This window comes from Oratosquilla oratoria, chromosome 4, assembly GCF_046742065.1.
Source record: "Oratosquilla oratoria isolate Oo_2021 chromosome 4, ASM4674206v1, whole genome shotgun sequence".
NCBI lineage: Eukaryota > Metazoa > Arthropoda > Malacostraca > Stomatopoda > Squillidae > Oratosquilla > Oratosquilla oratoria.
The window spans coordinates 74,944,497-74,961,505 of record NC_134780.1 but is presented as its reverse complement, the minus strand read 5'-3'; the positions used below and the strand labels follow the sequence as shown (position 1 = coordinate 74,961,505).

Below are 17,009 nucleotides of genomic sequence, written 5' to 3'. Positions count from 1 at the left end.
CTGTCCCGTTTTTCTCGCCTTTTATGATCCAAGTGGTAATACTTGGTGGCAGCATTCTTTTCCCCCCACCACAGGGTAGGTGAAACAAGGAAATGAAATTCAGAGAAATGGTACAGGACAGCAACAAGGGGTTGGGGGACAACATAACGAGGGACAGTAGCAGTATAATAAAAGTTTCATCATTTCTCTGTGAACAGAGTCCTCCTCTATCACAGACAAAATGATGTGTAGCTCTGGTCCATAGGAGTGCCCTATATAGACCCTAAAGTATCAACTGCATGCTACTTTGCCATAACAACATGCAGCCAATACCCCAGATGGGGTAAAAGAGAATGAGTAACACAGCAGTGATTTTATATTTTATATTGCGAGTAGTGTGATGAATCGTACATATGGCAGCCAGTGCTGCATGCGAGAATTTGCCTCATACCAAAGTGGTTAAGCACACCCACTGATACTACCATTTGACATATCCTACAACCATCACTTGTCTATCACAAGCCCATCCTCACACTAACCATACTATTGGATAAGATCCCCACAAAACATACTGGAATAGCTGGATCTCCATCATTCCTGTCCAAATGTCATCACTATATTATTCCAGCCTTCAGACCTAATCCTAGCTGTTAATGATCACCATCCACATTTCAAAAATGGCCAAAGAAAGGAAAATGTTACATGATTAATTTAAAGAATACCATTAATGATAAGAAAAAATAACTTTAGCATATAAACCAGCTACTTTATATGTAAAAAAGTTTGACATTTTCTGAGATTACATTATATTCAAAGTTCATATTTTGTTGTCCACAAGCAAGACTTCTATTCTTGGGGACAATATTTCACTGGAGTGAAATCATAGAGGTGGTAAAGAAGAGATTTAAGAAGGATAGCAGAAAGTAGGGGCAAATCAAGAAATGTAGCTGTACTTCATGGTTGACAATGCTATTGAATTTAGGATATTACACTATTCTAGTCATAGAACATATCATCTCTACTCTGTTTCTGTATTTTTTTCTGCTTGATATCAAAGAATTTTAATTGTATTCAATGAAAATATTTTGATAATGTGGATATTAAGAATTAGTATATAATAAATATTTGGTTAACTTTGGTTTCTGTATCATGGTTTCTTTCTTGTGCTTTATCCACTATTATATAGGGTGGCTTGGATTATATTCTCATCCACCCTCTCTCATAATCTTACAGTTTTATGTGGAAAGTTATACTATACTTCCTAACATATTTTAAACAAATGTGTTTGTTCAATTTTTTACAATGACCTCTTTTTGAAGATTCATCCTATACCAGCAAATCCTCTTTGTCCATTTATCAATACCTTTCACTGATCTAAATATTGTTATCATGTCTCATTTCTCTCTTTGCTCTTCCAATGTAGGAAGTCCTAGTTTTTTCAATCACATCTCATATGTCCAATAATTTTGACTTGGGATAATCTTGGTTGCTGCCTTTTGTATCCTCTCTCTTTTTCTTATGTGTGGTGACCACACCAGTGTTGCATACTCCAATCTGGGATGAATTAGTCCTCCAATGATTTTCTTCATTATGATCTGTTCCTTGCAGTGAACTAGCACAGCATCTTACAAGTCTCACCTGTTATTTATTTTATATGACTGTCACTGTGTATTTCAAATTACAGTAGATGTAAGATAGTGGGTCATATATATCTTCACTATATTCATGTGTTTAAATATGTATAGATCCAGGTGATATTTTTTAGTATTGTTTATGTGGGTCTTGGATTTTATTTTTTCATATCACTTCTTCATAATTTTTATTTCTTCCTGTAGCACTCACTGTGATCTTATGTGACTTATAGTTCCATACCCATTCACTTATTGACAAATTTTACTTACTTAATTATGACTTATATGATTTTATTTAGCTGCAGGGATGCCACTGATTAAATACCTCAGCATCTCATTTGTAGTAATGTCCTTACTAGACATTTGTTTTCATTTGAAGAGATGTATTTAGAAAATGCAGAACATTTTTACTTTTTGGCATAGGCAACCACTTGTACCAAGGCATGTTGTATAAAAGTAGACTACTTTGTTATGATCTTGAATAGTTCTCATTTCATCCTCTTCCCAATTCTAAAAAATCTTCAGAAGTCATTGTCCATCCTCTTTTTAATTCAGAATAAACTTTGTCATTCCTTTTCTCATAATACTAATACATTGCATCTCTCAGGATATGGAAATAAAAAGCGGTTGCATAACACGTGACAGAATATAATCTCAGACTGGTCAGAGTTGTGGGACCCTATTTCACGATGTTTGGCAGCACATTCTTTACTTTTGCATTGGGCATGTCAATTTTCATGGCAGTACTGTTTGGGTAAGTCCAATATGCCATTGTTTTGCTTAAAGCATGATATAGCAAAATTTTGTGATACACTGTTATGTAGTTTTAATATTTGCCAGAGAAAATATAAAGGATCTAAGTAAGGGTATGTAGCACCTATGTGATTTGCATGTGCTCCTATTTGACCAGTCAGTAGATTACTACTCTGTAAAGTCTCTCCCAGGTACCATAGATTACCCTTGCATTGTCAGTGGTTCTTTGAATGTTGGGTGATGGAGGGTTTTGCAGAACAGAATAAAATCATCTGATGACAATAACTATCACTTAGATTTTTATTGATTAGAAACCTGTAGCCCCACAGTCCCAGTATCTAGGAGTTGTCCTCAGGTCTTCCATAGATCTCTTTGCAAATAAATATTGGATTTTTGTTTGTGTTGCATTTACCTAATCATAGCAAACATGAAAGGAGCAACACTGTATTTACATAATTGTATTTACCTAATTGTAGTATACAGGAAAAGAGCAACACTCATTGGGTCCTGTCTCGTATTTATACATCTATATGGAAAACTGTATTTCTTCACATCCCTTTGACTTGTGGTCTCTCTTAATTTACTTTCATGACCTCTTGAAGCTCTCCCATCTTTAATCAGGAGATCTCTATCAATGCAATCTACCCCCTTTAGTGACCCGAACACTGTAATCATGTCACCTCTTTCTCTTAGATCTTTCAAAGTTGGCAGACCCAGTACCTTTAGTCTTTCCTCATATGGTGTCTGCCAGACGAGGGACTAGTTTGGTTGCTGCATGGCAGAATATCCAACTTGAAAGAATGAGTGAAGAAAGACTAGTAAAGGAGGTATGGAAGGCAGATGTGGAGGGAGTGAACATGAGGGGACGTCCTAGGATGAGATGGATGGATGGGGTGAAGGGGGCTTTGGGGAAGAGGGGAATGTCTGTTGAGGAAGGACAGAAGACAGGGGTGAATGGAGAATGGTTGTATATGGAAGATGTTGTGATGCATGAGGTGGAATGGACGGGGGGGATGGGGGATGAGGTAGTGTGTGTGAGCAAAATTTTGACACAGTCTGAAGGGATTTCTCCCCGTCCTCTCCTTTATATGGGGGGACGGAGAGGGGGGTCGCCGATTTAATGAAGCGGCCTTGCTGTGGATGTGCTGTGTCTTGCAACACTGCTGCTGACCCAGGGCAGTGGACAGGGTGCAGGGATGACCCGTCATCTAGGAGGTGCTAAGATGGGAGGGAGGGTGGAGGGGTGTGGAGTGTTTTCAGGGATGGAATGGGTGGGAATATTTTATGCCTTTTCCTTTTTGGCTACCTCCCTAGTAAAAGGGAAAAAGCCTTGGTATATGTATATATGTACAATATTGATTAGTTTTTCTAATGAAATTGCTCATCTTTTTGGGTGTGAAGACTTCAAAATCATTCACTATTAGTGTAGATATAGTGTGGGACTGATTCTGTTACTAGTTTATAGTAGTAGGGGGAGGGAAGCAGTTGCTGGTTGTCAGCTCTCCTTGTGTGAAAATGTGGATATATGGATGTGGACAGGTTTTGAAGATGAGTAGCAGGGAGATGAATTTCTCTAATGTCCATCTCAGAGGATCATTGCTTGTAGGTACTCATTGATTCCTCATGTAATGACAGCTCAAATAAATGTATTGGATGACATAAATGATCAGGTAAACTGAGGTAGATTTTAACCTGTTGAGTAAAGATGGATTTCCTGTAACTGAATTAGAATGGTTTAACAGTAGCTTTAGTAAATATATAGAAGAACAAAACCCATGCAAGTTGTAATTAAGCTGAAGCCCCAAGAAATAAGATACTTTTTTATTCTGTTTTATTTGGTTCTTGGTACGGTATTACCTAATTGTTGAACTCTTTATCACACCTAAAAAAACAAATCACTTGCCCTTTCCTAGCCCGTGGTTGATTATAAGTAGCCAAGTTCCCTGCAATACAGTCTGTATCAGTAGTGAGAGCAAATCTTGAATAAGCAGCAGGCATTTTTCACAAAAAGAATGATATAATTGTAAGAGAAAGAGTTCAAAGCACTAACTAGGCTAATTAGGGTTTAGAACATTGTAAGTAAAAAGGGAAGGGGTAAACTTAATTATATTATACAAAAATATCAAGGAAAAGGAGTTCATAAACAAAGACAATTATATCCAATTAAAGTGATGGTAGCAGGTTGACTGAGTATTTACCTAGTTGTATTATATTGGAAGGGAGCTATGCTCGTGGTGACCCATCTTTGTATCTTTCAGGATCAAGTTTTTTCTTAAAATCTTGAATAGTGTTTGCACACACTGTTTCTTTGTCTGATTTGTTCCAGGTATCTATCACTCTCTGTGGGAAGTTATTTATTTATTTATTTTTTTCAGATCTCTTCTGTAATTATCTTTTTTGAGTTTCTTTTCGTGTCCTCTTGTTTTTCCATTGTCTCATTTCAATAAATCATTCTTATCTAAGATTTCCATTCCTTTCATAATTCTATAGAGAGTAGGTCTCCTCTTTCCCTTCTTTGTTCCAGAGTTGGTAATTCTAATTTGGACAGTCTTTGTTCATATGTCATTTTGGAAAGAGTTGGTGCCAGTTTTGTTGTTGCTCTTTGTATTCTTTCTAATTTTTTTTTTTTTTTTTTTTTTTTTTGGTACTGGGTGCCAATAGTGTTGCTGTGTACTCAAGTTTTGGTTTTATTTGTGTAGTTGAAATATTTTAGATAATTTCCTCATCCATATAGACAAATGCCACTTTTATTGACCTCAATAAATTGTAGGTTTCTCTGACTATTTTATTAATATGTTTGTCCGGTGTCATGTCTTTGCTGATCATCACTTCAAGGTCTTTTTCTGAGTTTACTTTTTTTACCTCTTCTTCTTGATATTCTGTTTTTACTTTTTCCAAATTCCATTTCTTGATATTGAATTTCACTTGTCACTTTTGAGTCCATTTCCAGATCTTGTCCAAGTCTTGTTGTAATGAGTTGCAATCCTCCTCCATTCTTACTTTCTTTAGTATTTTTGCATCGTCTGCAAAGAAATTCATATAACACTCTACTCCTTCATCCATGTCATTTATGTATATGGCAAACATGATTGGGGCCAGTACTGATCCCTGTGGGACACCACTTATCATTTGTTCCCAATTTAGAATTTATCTCTAATTACTACTCTCATTTTCCTCCCAGTCAGGAAGTCTTTCATCCATTCCAATAATTTTCCTCTGATGCCACCTATTGACTCTATTTTCCCTATTACTTTCTTTTGTGGTACCTTATCAAATGCCTTTTGTAGGTCCAGAAAGGCACAGTCTACCCAGCCATCTCTCTCTTGTATTATATCTATTAATCTCGAGTAGAAGCAGATCAAGTTTGTTGTACATGATCATCCTTGTCTGAATCCAGATTAATTTGGATTCAGTATAGTTTTTTCTTCCAAATGTTTAATCCATCTATTTTTGATGACCTTTTCACAAATTTTTGCTACTGTGCTTGTCAGGGAGACCGGTCTGTAATTTGATGGGTCTACCTTGTTTCCTTCCTTTTAAATCGGTGCAGTGTTTGCATTCTTCTAGTCCTGTGGCACCTTTCCTTCTTGAAGTAAGAATTTAATTATATTTTGTATTTTATCTGTTAATTCCTCCATGCATTCTTTCAGTATTCAATTTGCAATTCCGTCAGGATCATGCAATTTTCTGACATCAAGGGTTTTGATTTGGTCGCTGATTTCCTTCTGTGTTACAATTATTTCTTTCAATGAGGGGATATATCTCTCTATTTCCTCACAGTTAGTTGAGTTTTCTATTGTGAATACTGATTTGAAGAGGTTCATAATTTCAGCCATTTCCAGTACTTCTGTATATTCGTATTTACCCTGGCGCAGCTTTTCTATTTCTTGTTTATTCTTCAGTTTGCCATTTGTATACCTGTAAAATAGTTTGTGTCTTCCTTGCATTTTTCTATTATTTTTTTTTTCGTAGTTTCTCTTTTCATCTCTATGTATTTTTATATAATCATTTCTTAGTTTGATGTACATTAGCCATTTGCTTGTTTTCTTGTCTTGTTTCCATTTCTTCCAAGCTTTGTCTCTTTTATCCATAGCCTTCCTACTTTTTTTGTTGTACCAACTTTTTATGTATGTTCTTTCCTTTTTTTGTTGTGGTATGTATTTATTCACTCCCTCATTATTATTTTTCTTTTAGTATATTCCATTTCTCTTCCATCCCTGTTACTTTATTTAGGAATTTTTCCCAGTTCGCATTGCAAAAGAATTTTTTGAGTTTCTCAAAATTTGTTTTGTTGTACATTAGTCTTCCTATTCTATGTTTTTCATTTCTGCTTTGATCCATTTGCTCTTTCAACTCAAATTCTATTAGTACATGGTCACTCTTTCCTATCGGAGTTTTGTAATCAATTTTGTCGACAATTTCAGGCTCTGTTGTAAGTATTAAATCCAGCCTTGATGGTTCTTCACTACCTCTGTATCTAGTATTTTCCCTTATCCACTGAGTCATTGTGTATTCGATGGTCATGTTGAGCAGGATGTTGCCCCAGAGTTCCTCTCCACCCTTCACTGTCATTTCCTCCCAACATATTTCTTTTGAATTAAAGTCACCCATAATTACTATATTTCCTCTGTCCTTCAGTATATTAGTTAATTCGTATTTTGTATCTTCTAATATTTTGGAATGATCACTTTCTGTCCAGGACTGTGTTTTGGGGGGCACATACACCACTACAAATTTTCTACTCTTCATATATTTGCTTTCAACTTGTATCGTAATTGATTCTACATTATTTTCTCCTTCAGTTAATACTCTGCCACCCTGTTTATCCTTTCTATTCTTCATCCAACAATTGTATAAACCTTGTCCCACAGTGTTGGGTGGTAGAGTACACTTTAATTTAGTTTCCACTATTCCCATTATGTCTGGTTTTTCTAAGGCCAGATAATCATTTAATTCATTCATTCCTGAAGTTATTCCATCTATATTGGTATAAGCTATTTTTAATTTCCTTTCTCCTCGTCTTTTTCTGTCTTCTTTGTTTCCTTTTTCCTTATACAGTATACCATTTTCTCAGCCTCAGGTCCACCACTCTGCCAAAAAATAATTCTTTTCAGTTTCAGTTTTTTTTTTTTTTTTTTTTTTCCATTTGCTTCTTTCTAAGTTTGATTTCTTTTTCTTGTGTGAAGGGAGAGAAGCTTGGAGACAATCTTGGGTTCACATATAGTTTTGAATGTAGTAGATATGGATATGAATTATAGGGTACAAGAAGCAAGTAAATGTCTGGGTGGAATGAAAAATATAATAAGAAATAGGTACTTGGGGACAGATATAGAGAGAAGGTTTTATGAAGGAATGATCATACACACAGTACTGTATGGAGCAGAGATGAGGAATATAAGGGAGGCCAAAAGAGACTAAATGTTTTTGAGATAAAGTGTGTGAGAAATATGTAAGGTGGAATGGATAGAGAATGGGGGTAGGAAGAAAGTTGTCATTTAGGGTACAATAGAGTGCTGATGTGGTTTGGGCAAATGGAAAGAATGTACTGTATGAAAAAAAGACTAGTAAATAGAGTGTGAGAAGTAGAAAGGGATGGAGTAAATTTAAGAGTAAGACTAAGAATGATGGATGGGGTGAATGAGGCTATATATGTACATGTCTCTTTTGCTGGGAAGATGCAGTGTAAAAATTAGGTGTGAGTGGAGGGAGCTCATAAATGAATGAAGGGATGATGCAGACTAAAAAGATGTTCTTTTCATCTGTTTTATAATTGAATGGATGAAGAGGTTGGGGGGTTGCCATGTAATATTGGACACAACTTTGGTAAAGCTGTACCTAACTGCATTACTTTTGGAACAAGCAGTTTGGCAGGGGACAGACTGACACATCATCACCTAGGTGCTAAGATAGGAGTGGTAAAAAAATGGATTTTATTTATGATGTGGACTTGTGTTTTGACTCAGCCATCCCTTTATCATGAGGAGTAAAGGGCCTTTGGTACATACACAATTTGTTCATCTAACAGAATATAAATCTATATATAGTGATTCCTCCTTATACGGTAATTCTTTATCCAGTAAATTCACAGTTACACTATTTGGTAGTTACTACCCACGATTCTATTTACGGTAAGAAAAATTCACAGATACGGTACCTGCTAGATGTTTTGAAGAGGAAAGAGCAGGAAGAAGGTACGTCTGCCATATCTTATTATTACATGTTATAATGGGTTCGGTATATGGTAATTTCAATTTGCGGTAAGATTTTCAGGAACGCATATGTACCGTATAATGAGGACTTACTGTATATACCAAGTGGTTTCTTCTCCTTTTTAAGGGAGGTAGCAAGTTAAGGTATGCATATCCCCCCACCCCACTTCCATTCACCACCTATTTGTTTCCCTTTTACCGTAGCTCCTTGTGGGTGAAGGGTCATCCTTGTCTTCCACACACTGCCTGGGTCAGAAGTAATGCAGCAAGACACAGCACATCCACAGCAAGGCCAGCAACTTCATTTACATGGAGACCCTCTCCTCTCATCCCCTTCGGTGAAAATAGAGAAGATGAGGGGGAAATCCCTTTGTACCATGTCATTTTACACTTCATTCATAACTGTCCTCCACTCACACCTATCTTTTGTCTTCTCCCTTCCCTGTTGAAATAGACATTCCCCTTTTACTCAGGGACCTCTTCATTTCATCCATCCATCTCCTCCTTGGTGTTCCTCTCAAGTTCACTTCATCCATCTCTGCCTTCCATGCTCTTTTTGCCATTTTTTCTTTAATCTTTTTTTAGTCAGCCCTATCTGCCAGCTATCTTTCCACCTGTGCTTTCCATCTCACCTCCTTATTTCTCATTTTATCCATCCTTGTAACCCTTACCAAACTTCTTGAACACTTCAACTCAAACACATTTAAATTTCTCCTTTCTGCCTCCCATAAATTCTAAGCCTCTGTCCCATACAGTTTCAGCTTGGATGAAATATGAATTCATAAATTAACTGAAATAGATGCCTTTATTACTGAAGGTGTAGCATACAGCTAAATGAGAGTCTGGTATGGTAAGTGTTAAGAACTTTAAGATGTTGAAGTTTCTTTTGATTAGAGTTAATTGATTAATCTTCATGTAATTAAATGTTTGAATTGTTTTTCTAGGTTTCTCCTGTCACGAATTCTAAGATTACCACAATTTGTCTATCAGAGACAACCAGTGCAAGAAAGTATGAATCCCTGTATGTGTTTTTTGTTGTAATTCTAAGAATTGTCATAACATGAAATATTCAGCAGCTAGTGTCTTTTATGTTTGCATATCTGTCTTGGTTTTGGTTTTGATATTTAGTTTGATTGCATGCACAAATTATTGCCAATACAGTGCATGTATATATGTTTGATGATTTCTTGATTTATTCTCGATAGCAATGGTTCGTGATACAACTCATGAAGAATGCCCAATATGCATGGAGCGCCTCAAGTATGGGGTGGAAACCAATTGTGGCCATCTTTATTGCGGTAAGGAGTAATTTTGTAAAAGTACTTGTTTTTCTATATGTGCATATATATATATATATATATATATATATATATATATATATATATAATATATATATATATACAGTGGCCACGAAAAGTTTGGGCGCAAAAATATAGTCGGCCAAACTTTCCGCTAAACTCAAAACATGCGAAAAATACAACTTTCCGCCCACACTTTTTGCTATTTTTTAATGCTAGTGTTTGTACCCGTATTTAGCCGAGACAATACGCACTACTTGGCAACTCTGTTTAGGCGCACTCGATGTCACGTGGAGTCAGTTTCTAAACATCTCTCACGGGGAGTAGTCTTTTTTTTGCGGTGGTCTCTGTTTTTGTGCCTTGATATCTCCGTAATGGGAAGTGGTAAAGAGCTGGAAAGAGACACAGTTGTTACAATCATAACCCTCTATAAGGAGGGTTATAAGTGTAAAGATATTGCTACTCGTGTGGGAATTGGAGTGCGTCAAGTGCAAAAGTGGACCAAGAAATTTCGAGACGGAGGAAGTGACATCATTCCTACTCCAAAGCATCGCTCTGGTCGGCCAAGGAAGATATCAAATCGTACTTCTACGGTTATTAGGAGGCAGTTAGATAAAGATCCAACGCTCACAGCTCGAAAACTGAAAGAAAATAACCCTGCACTGCTGCATGATGTGTCTGTAAGATGTATTTCTGATCATTTAGCCAAAGATTTACAATACCGTAGTTGCTGTGCTAAAGTTCTTCCCCTCCTAAGTGCAAAAAACATACGTGATCGCATAGCATTTTGCAAGAAATATAAGGACTGGTCCTTAGAAGACTGGGAACGAGTATTGTGGAGTGATGAGTCAACATTTGTGGTGTCGTCGGGCTGCAGGTCGAAGCGTGTGAGGCGCCCCAGGGGGTCTGACCCTAATGACCCTCGCTATACAGCTAAAGTGGTGAAACATGCTGCAAGTGTTATGGTATGGGGATGCTTTGCATTTGGTGGAGTTGGCAATTTAGTGTTTCTTGCACAAAATGAGAGTGTAAATCAGCACACTTATTTCGAGTTATTGTGTGATAACCTGCCTGAAAGTTTTGAAAAGTGCAATGCTAGTTGGTTTATGCAGGACGGAGCTCCTGCTCACACAGCTCGGTCTGTTACCCAATGGTTAGAAGACTGTGGTGTTGATTACTTCAAAAAAATGGCCTGGAAATTCTCCAGACCTAAATCCCATTGAGCACGTATGGCATATAATTAAAAAACAGCTTCAAGATCGTGACGTCTCCACTGTAGCTAAGCTAAAAACAGAAATACAGGATATTTGGGATAATATTATTCCTCAACACGTACAAAACCTGGCAAGATGCATCCCGGCACGTTTGGAGAAGGTCATAAAGCTTAAAGGAAAATCGCTTGGTAAATAAGGTATGTAATAAGCCATTTATAGGTCTTTAAATGATTATTTAAATGTCACAAGTGTTTACATTTGTGTCTCGTTAATTACGCGCCCAAACTTTTCGCGGCCACTGTATATATATATATATATATATATATATATATATATATATATATAAAATCATTCCCACCCATTCCATCCCCAATACACTCCACTCCCTTCCACCCTCTACCCTCCCTCTTATCTTGGCACCTCCTGGATGATGGGTCATTCCTGTATCTTGTGCCCTGCCCTGGGTCAGAAGCAGTGTTGCAAGACACAGCACATCTACAGCAAGGCACAGCACATCCACAGTATTAAATCAGTGACCCCCTCTCCATCCCCTTATGCAGAAAAGAAGACGGGGAGAAATCCCTTCGGGCTGCGTCAATTTTTTCTCGCACATACTACCTCACCCCCCATCCCCCCACCCATTCCACCTCATGCATCACAACATCATCCATATACAACCATTCTCCATTCACCCCTGTCTTCTGTCCTCTCCCGTCCTTCCTCAACAGACATTCCCCTCTTCCCCAAAGCCCCTTTCACCCCATCCATCCATCTCGTCCTAGGTCGCCCCCTCATGTTCACTCCCTCCACATGTGCCTTCCATACCTCTTTTACTAGTCTTTCTTCACTCATTCTTTCCATGTGTCTAAACCACCCCAATACTCTTTCATCCACCCTATCTCCCAACTCCCTTACCACCCCTGTTCTCCTCCTCACCTCCTCATTTCTCACTCTATCCAGCCTAGTAACCCCTATCATACTTCTCAGACACCTCATCTCAAACACATTCAAACTCCTTCTTTCTTCCTCTCTTATGTTTCTGCCCCATACAGTGTTGTTGGCACAATCATTCCTTCATACAATCTCCTCTTAACCTCCATTCCCAAATGTCTATTTCTCATTACACTTTTTAATCCACCAAGGCATTTACTCGCTTCTCTCAATCTACATTCTACCTCCACCTCCACTCCTCCCTTTCCTGCCACATTTGCACCCAAGTACCTAAAACTATCCACTTTCTCCAGTCACTCTCCCTTAATGCTCACTTCCAGTCTGCTGCCACTTTCACCCCTTGTACATCTCATCACCTTACTTTTACCCACATTTATCTTCAACTTTCTTCTTTCACACTCCCAAACTCTGTCACCAACTTCCTCAATCCCTCCTCTGATCTTGCTACAAGCAAAGTGTTGTCCACAAACAACAGCTGGGTCACCTCCCACTTTTCTTCATTTTCTTTAACCATCTCCAATCCCTGACCCACCACCCTTGCATTTACCTCTCGCACCACCCCATCCATGTATAAGTTGAACAGCCAGGGCGACATAACACATCCCTGACGAAGTCCCACCTTTACCTTGAACCACTCACTTTCACCATTTCTAATCCTGACACATGCTCTACTACTATCGTAAAGACTCCTGACAGCTCCTAAAAGCTTTCCTCATATTCCATATATCTGCAAAACCTCCCACAGTGCCTTCCTGTCTACCCTGTCATAAGCCTTTTCCAGATCCATAAAAGCCCAAAAAACATCCTTATTTTTTCCTATAGCTTTCTCACATATCTGTCTTACCACAAAAATCTGATCTATGCAACCTCTACCTGTCCTAAATCCACAATGTTCCTCACCAATAACTCCCTCTGTTCCTCTCCTAATTCTCTCAATCAAGATCCTCCCATAAGCTTTCCCAACTACACTTAACAAGTTAGTCCCTCTGAAACTACTACACTCACACTTGTCCCCTTTTCCCTTGTAGAATGGAACTGTACAGGCCCTCCTCCAGTCCTCCGACACTCTACCCTCTCTCCAACAATCATTAAATAACCTCACCAGCCAGTCTACCATCACTATACCTCCTTTTTTTAGACATTCTGCATGGCATCCATCCAGACCAGGTGCCTTACCTGCTCCCATAATCTTAACAGCTGCCTTCACTTCATCCTTCCTTATTTCTCCTTCATTTTCCTCACTCATCACGGTCATTTTATTAGCACTTCCCACTGCAACTATCGTTCCCTCCCTATCCTCCTTCACATTTAGCAACTCCATAAATACTCTGCCCATCTTCCTCGTACTGCCCTCTCTTCCATTATCATCTCCCCATCTGCACCTTTTACCTTTTCTTCTCTACTTGATTCTCCTCCTCTTCCTCTCTTAATTTCTTTCCAAAACATCTTTTTATTACTTTCAAATTTTTCTTTCATACTCTTACCCCATTTCACATCTGCTCTCCTCTTTGGCTCCTTTACCTTGTGCTTTACTTCACTTTTCTTTGTACCTCTCATATGACTCCCTCTTCCTATTTTGTAACCAAGCTGTGAAAGCTCACTTCTTCTCTTCTACAACCTTCTTTATTTCCTCATCCCACCACTCACTACCCTTCTATTTCCTCCTGTCCTTCTTGTTCCACACACCATCTTTGCACACTTTGTGACTCCCTCCTTGAACTATCCCGATTCCTCCTCCACTCCTAGTTCTACTCTATCCTTCACTCTCTCCCACTCCTCTCTCAGCTTCTTCTTGTACTCCTTCTCCTTTTCCTTCTCATTCAAAGAGTTCACTCTAAGCATCTCCCTACCTTTTGTCCTTTTCCTCTTTATACATCTATCCTCCACTCTCAACTTACCTTCCACCAAAAAATGATCTGATATTCCCCCACTTTCCCTGTAGAACATGTACATCTTTAACTCCTCCTATTATACTCCTATCTACCACTACATAGTCCATTAATGCTCTATCTACCACCCTTCCATCCATCACCCTTTCCCATGTATACTTATGCTTGACTTTCTTCCAAAACACTGTATTTGCTATCATCAACTCTCTAGACACATCACCATCAACTCTCCACTACGATTCTTTCCTGGAACTCCACATTTCCCAACCACTTTGTCAATTGGTTCATTTCCTACCCTCTACACTCTTCTCCCTACCAGGCCCATATGCACTTACAAAAACCCACATCTCCTTTCCCAGTTACACCTTCATCCACATTATCCTTGAAGAAACCTCCCTCTACTACATTACACGTTTACCTATCTCTTCATTTACTAATATAGCCATACCTTCTCTCCCTCGCCCTCTCTTCACTCCTGATAACCTCCTAACAACACTCCCAACTCACACTCGCCCTTCCCTCTCAACTTAGTTTCACTCAAAGCCAACACATCCATCTTTCTTCTCACAAACATACTACCTATCTCTTCCTTTTTACTCTCATCTGTACCACATCCATGCACATTAAAAGACCCAAACCTTAGGGTGCTGGTTGGAAAACTCCTAGATCCTCTTATGCCTTTACTTTTTTTAGGAATGTCCCCTGTGGGGCTACAGGGAGAAGGATGCCTGGTCCCAATCCCCATCCTGTTTTTCTCAACTCTTATGATCCAAGTGGTAATACCTGGTGGCAGCATTCTTTTCTCCCACCACAGGGTAGGCAAACAAGGAAATGAAATTCAGAGATATGGTACAGGACAGCAACAAGGGGTTGGATGGACAGCATAACGGAGGGACAGTAGCAGTACAGTATAATAAAAGTTTCATCATTTCTCTGTGAGCAGAGTCCTCCTCTATCACAGACAAAATGATGTGTGGCTCTGGTCCATAGGGACACCCCATATAGACCCTAAAGTATCAACTGCATGCTACTTTGCCATAACAACATGCAAAAGGCATAATTCCACTCTCACCCATTTCATCCCCACACACTCAACTCCCATCCACCACCCCTCCCTTCCTTACTTTTTTCTTGGCTCCTCCAGAGATAGGTAACAAAATCTCAAATAATTGCTTTGCTCCACACAGAAGCCTAACTATTTACCGTTTCTTTACCAGTTTAATGTGAGTTGGACAAAAAACATAACACAACATTTACTGTTTCAATAATTCTATAAATCTCTCTATACACCAAGGACTTCTTTCTCCATATAAGGAAGGTAGCCAAGTCAAAGCAGGCACCCACTCCCATCCATTCCACTCCTATCCACCACCCTTGTTTTCCTCTTGTTTTGGCTCCTTGTGGATGAAGGATCATCTCTGTCTCCTGCCCACTGCCCAGGTCAGAAGCAATGCAGCAAGACACGGCAGATCCACAGCAAGGGCGCTTCACTTACAAGGTGATCCTTCTCCCCATCCCCTCATGTTTCAATAAATTCAAAACATAAATACAATACATATGTACACAAGAAAGGTTAATGACAGCAGCACAGCTCTTGGTTGGTGTGAAGCAAGTGAGAAATAGTGTTTGCATTGTTTACAACACCAGCCATGCATATTCTCTAGACTGCTTTATTCATTACAGCTGAGTGTTTCAACATGAACTGGCAGAGGAACTTCACAACATCTCCTATGCCATGCCCCTACTGCAGGCAGAATGTAATTACTTTTCTAGTTTTTTGTTGTATATGGAATATATTGCTAAATATATACTATTGTTATTACTGGGACACTCGGGCATATGGAGTGAATGAATGAGAAAAGACTAGCAAAATGAAGTGGCTGTGAAGAGTGTATATACAACTTGCCATCATCATTATTCTTTGTACCTCTCATCACTACTTATATAGCACTTTTTTACCTTTCTTCTATCATACACCCTTCCAAATGCAGTCATTAGCTATTTTATTTTCTCAGAATTGGCCACAAGAAACCAATGACGAGTACCTGCATGTGGTAATCCTGTAAGATGGACAGCAAAGCTGCCCATTTTCAAAACCTGTCAGCTCCCTCACCTTCATCAGGAGGTGGAGCCCTGAGGAGTTGACACTCATTCTCTGGACTGGGCCCAAGATCTCTCTCTTAACTTCAACTGTATTTCTTACATTTGTTCACAAGCTCGCTGGCTGAGCTGGTTAGGGTGTTGTTACTTGTGGCGAAGGTCGAAGGGATGCCGGGTTGAATCCTGCCACTGGTGAAGTTGAACCAAGGGCATGGTTCATTAAATTCCATGCTACAAAGTACTCTGTGAGGGGCACCATCCTAGCCTTCCAATAGGGGGTAGTTTGTGATGTTAAACCATATCCCATGTGTAACAATGGAGGCTGCTGTTGGCAACTGGTGACTGGTGTCTTCCTACCACTTAAAGCTGGTGAAATGAAAAACAGTCCCACATTGGTACAGACAGCAGTCTGAAGTTTCTTCCCAGAGAGATCTGTTAAAGGTTCTGAGGACCAATGCCAGCCACTCTGGGGCTGCGTGTTTTCCATTTAGTGAAACTTGAAGCAGCAATTGATCGATTGATTGAATCAACCACAAGTGCATTGTCATCCACAAACAACAACTGGTTGACTTTCCATATTTCTTGAGCTTTTACTCCACAACTCCAAAACTCTGCATAGCATTTGAGTGTTAACTTCCCTTTCCATCATACACATTAAACAACTACAGCAGTATCATACAACCTTAATGCAGCACCACATTCACCTCAAACCATTCACCCTCTTGATTCCTTACCATTGCCTATGCCGTACTACTCATGTAAAAAGATTTGACCACCTTTAACAGACTTCTTCCAGTTCCATACATCCACAACACACGTCTCAAAGCTTTTCTACTGACCCATTTATATGCATTCAGTAACCCCCAAAAATACTCATCTTTAGCCAAATATTGCATTATAGAAGAATATTTGAGTATCTGAAATCTTATATATTAGTTTTGGATCTTTTTTAAAGTCAGATTCAATGTAGAATGTACTTTTTTTC

At 38.8% G+C, this 17,009-nt stretch overlaps 1 protein-coding gene across 17 annotated transcripts in view; it reads left to right on the top strand.

The window, feature by feature from the left end:
- LOC143024900 (E3 ubiquitin-protein ligase RNF170-like) overlaps positions 1-17,009 on the top strand; it is a 45,581-nt gene that overhangs the window by 11,915 nt on the left and 16,657 nt on the right. For 7 of the 17 annotated variants that reach the window (XM_076184309.1, XM_076184314.1, XM_076184317.1 and 4 more), the window contains 3 exons: positions 9,517-9,593; positions 9,778-9,870; positions 15,608-15,681. In XM_076184309.1, coding sequence (XP_076040424.1) covers positions 9,517-9,593; positions 9,778-9,870; positions 15,608-15,681 — 244 coding nt within the window. Of the gene's footprint in view, positions 1-2,217; positions 2,365-9,398; positions 9,423-9,516; positions 9,594-9,777; positions 9,871-15,607; positions 15,682-17,009 lie in introns of those variants that run through there. The other 10 variants (XM_076184311.1, XM_076184320.1, XM_076184307.1 and 7 more) reach the window with 4 other exon arrangements.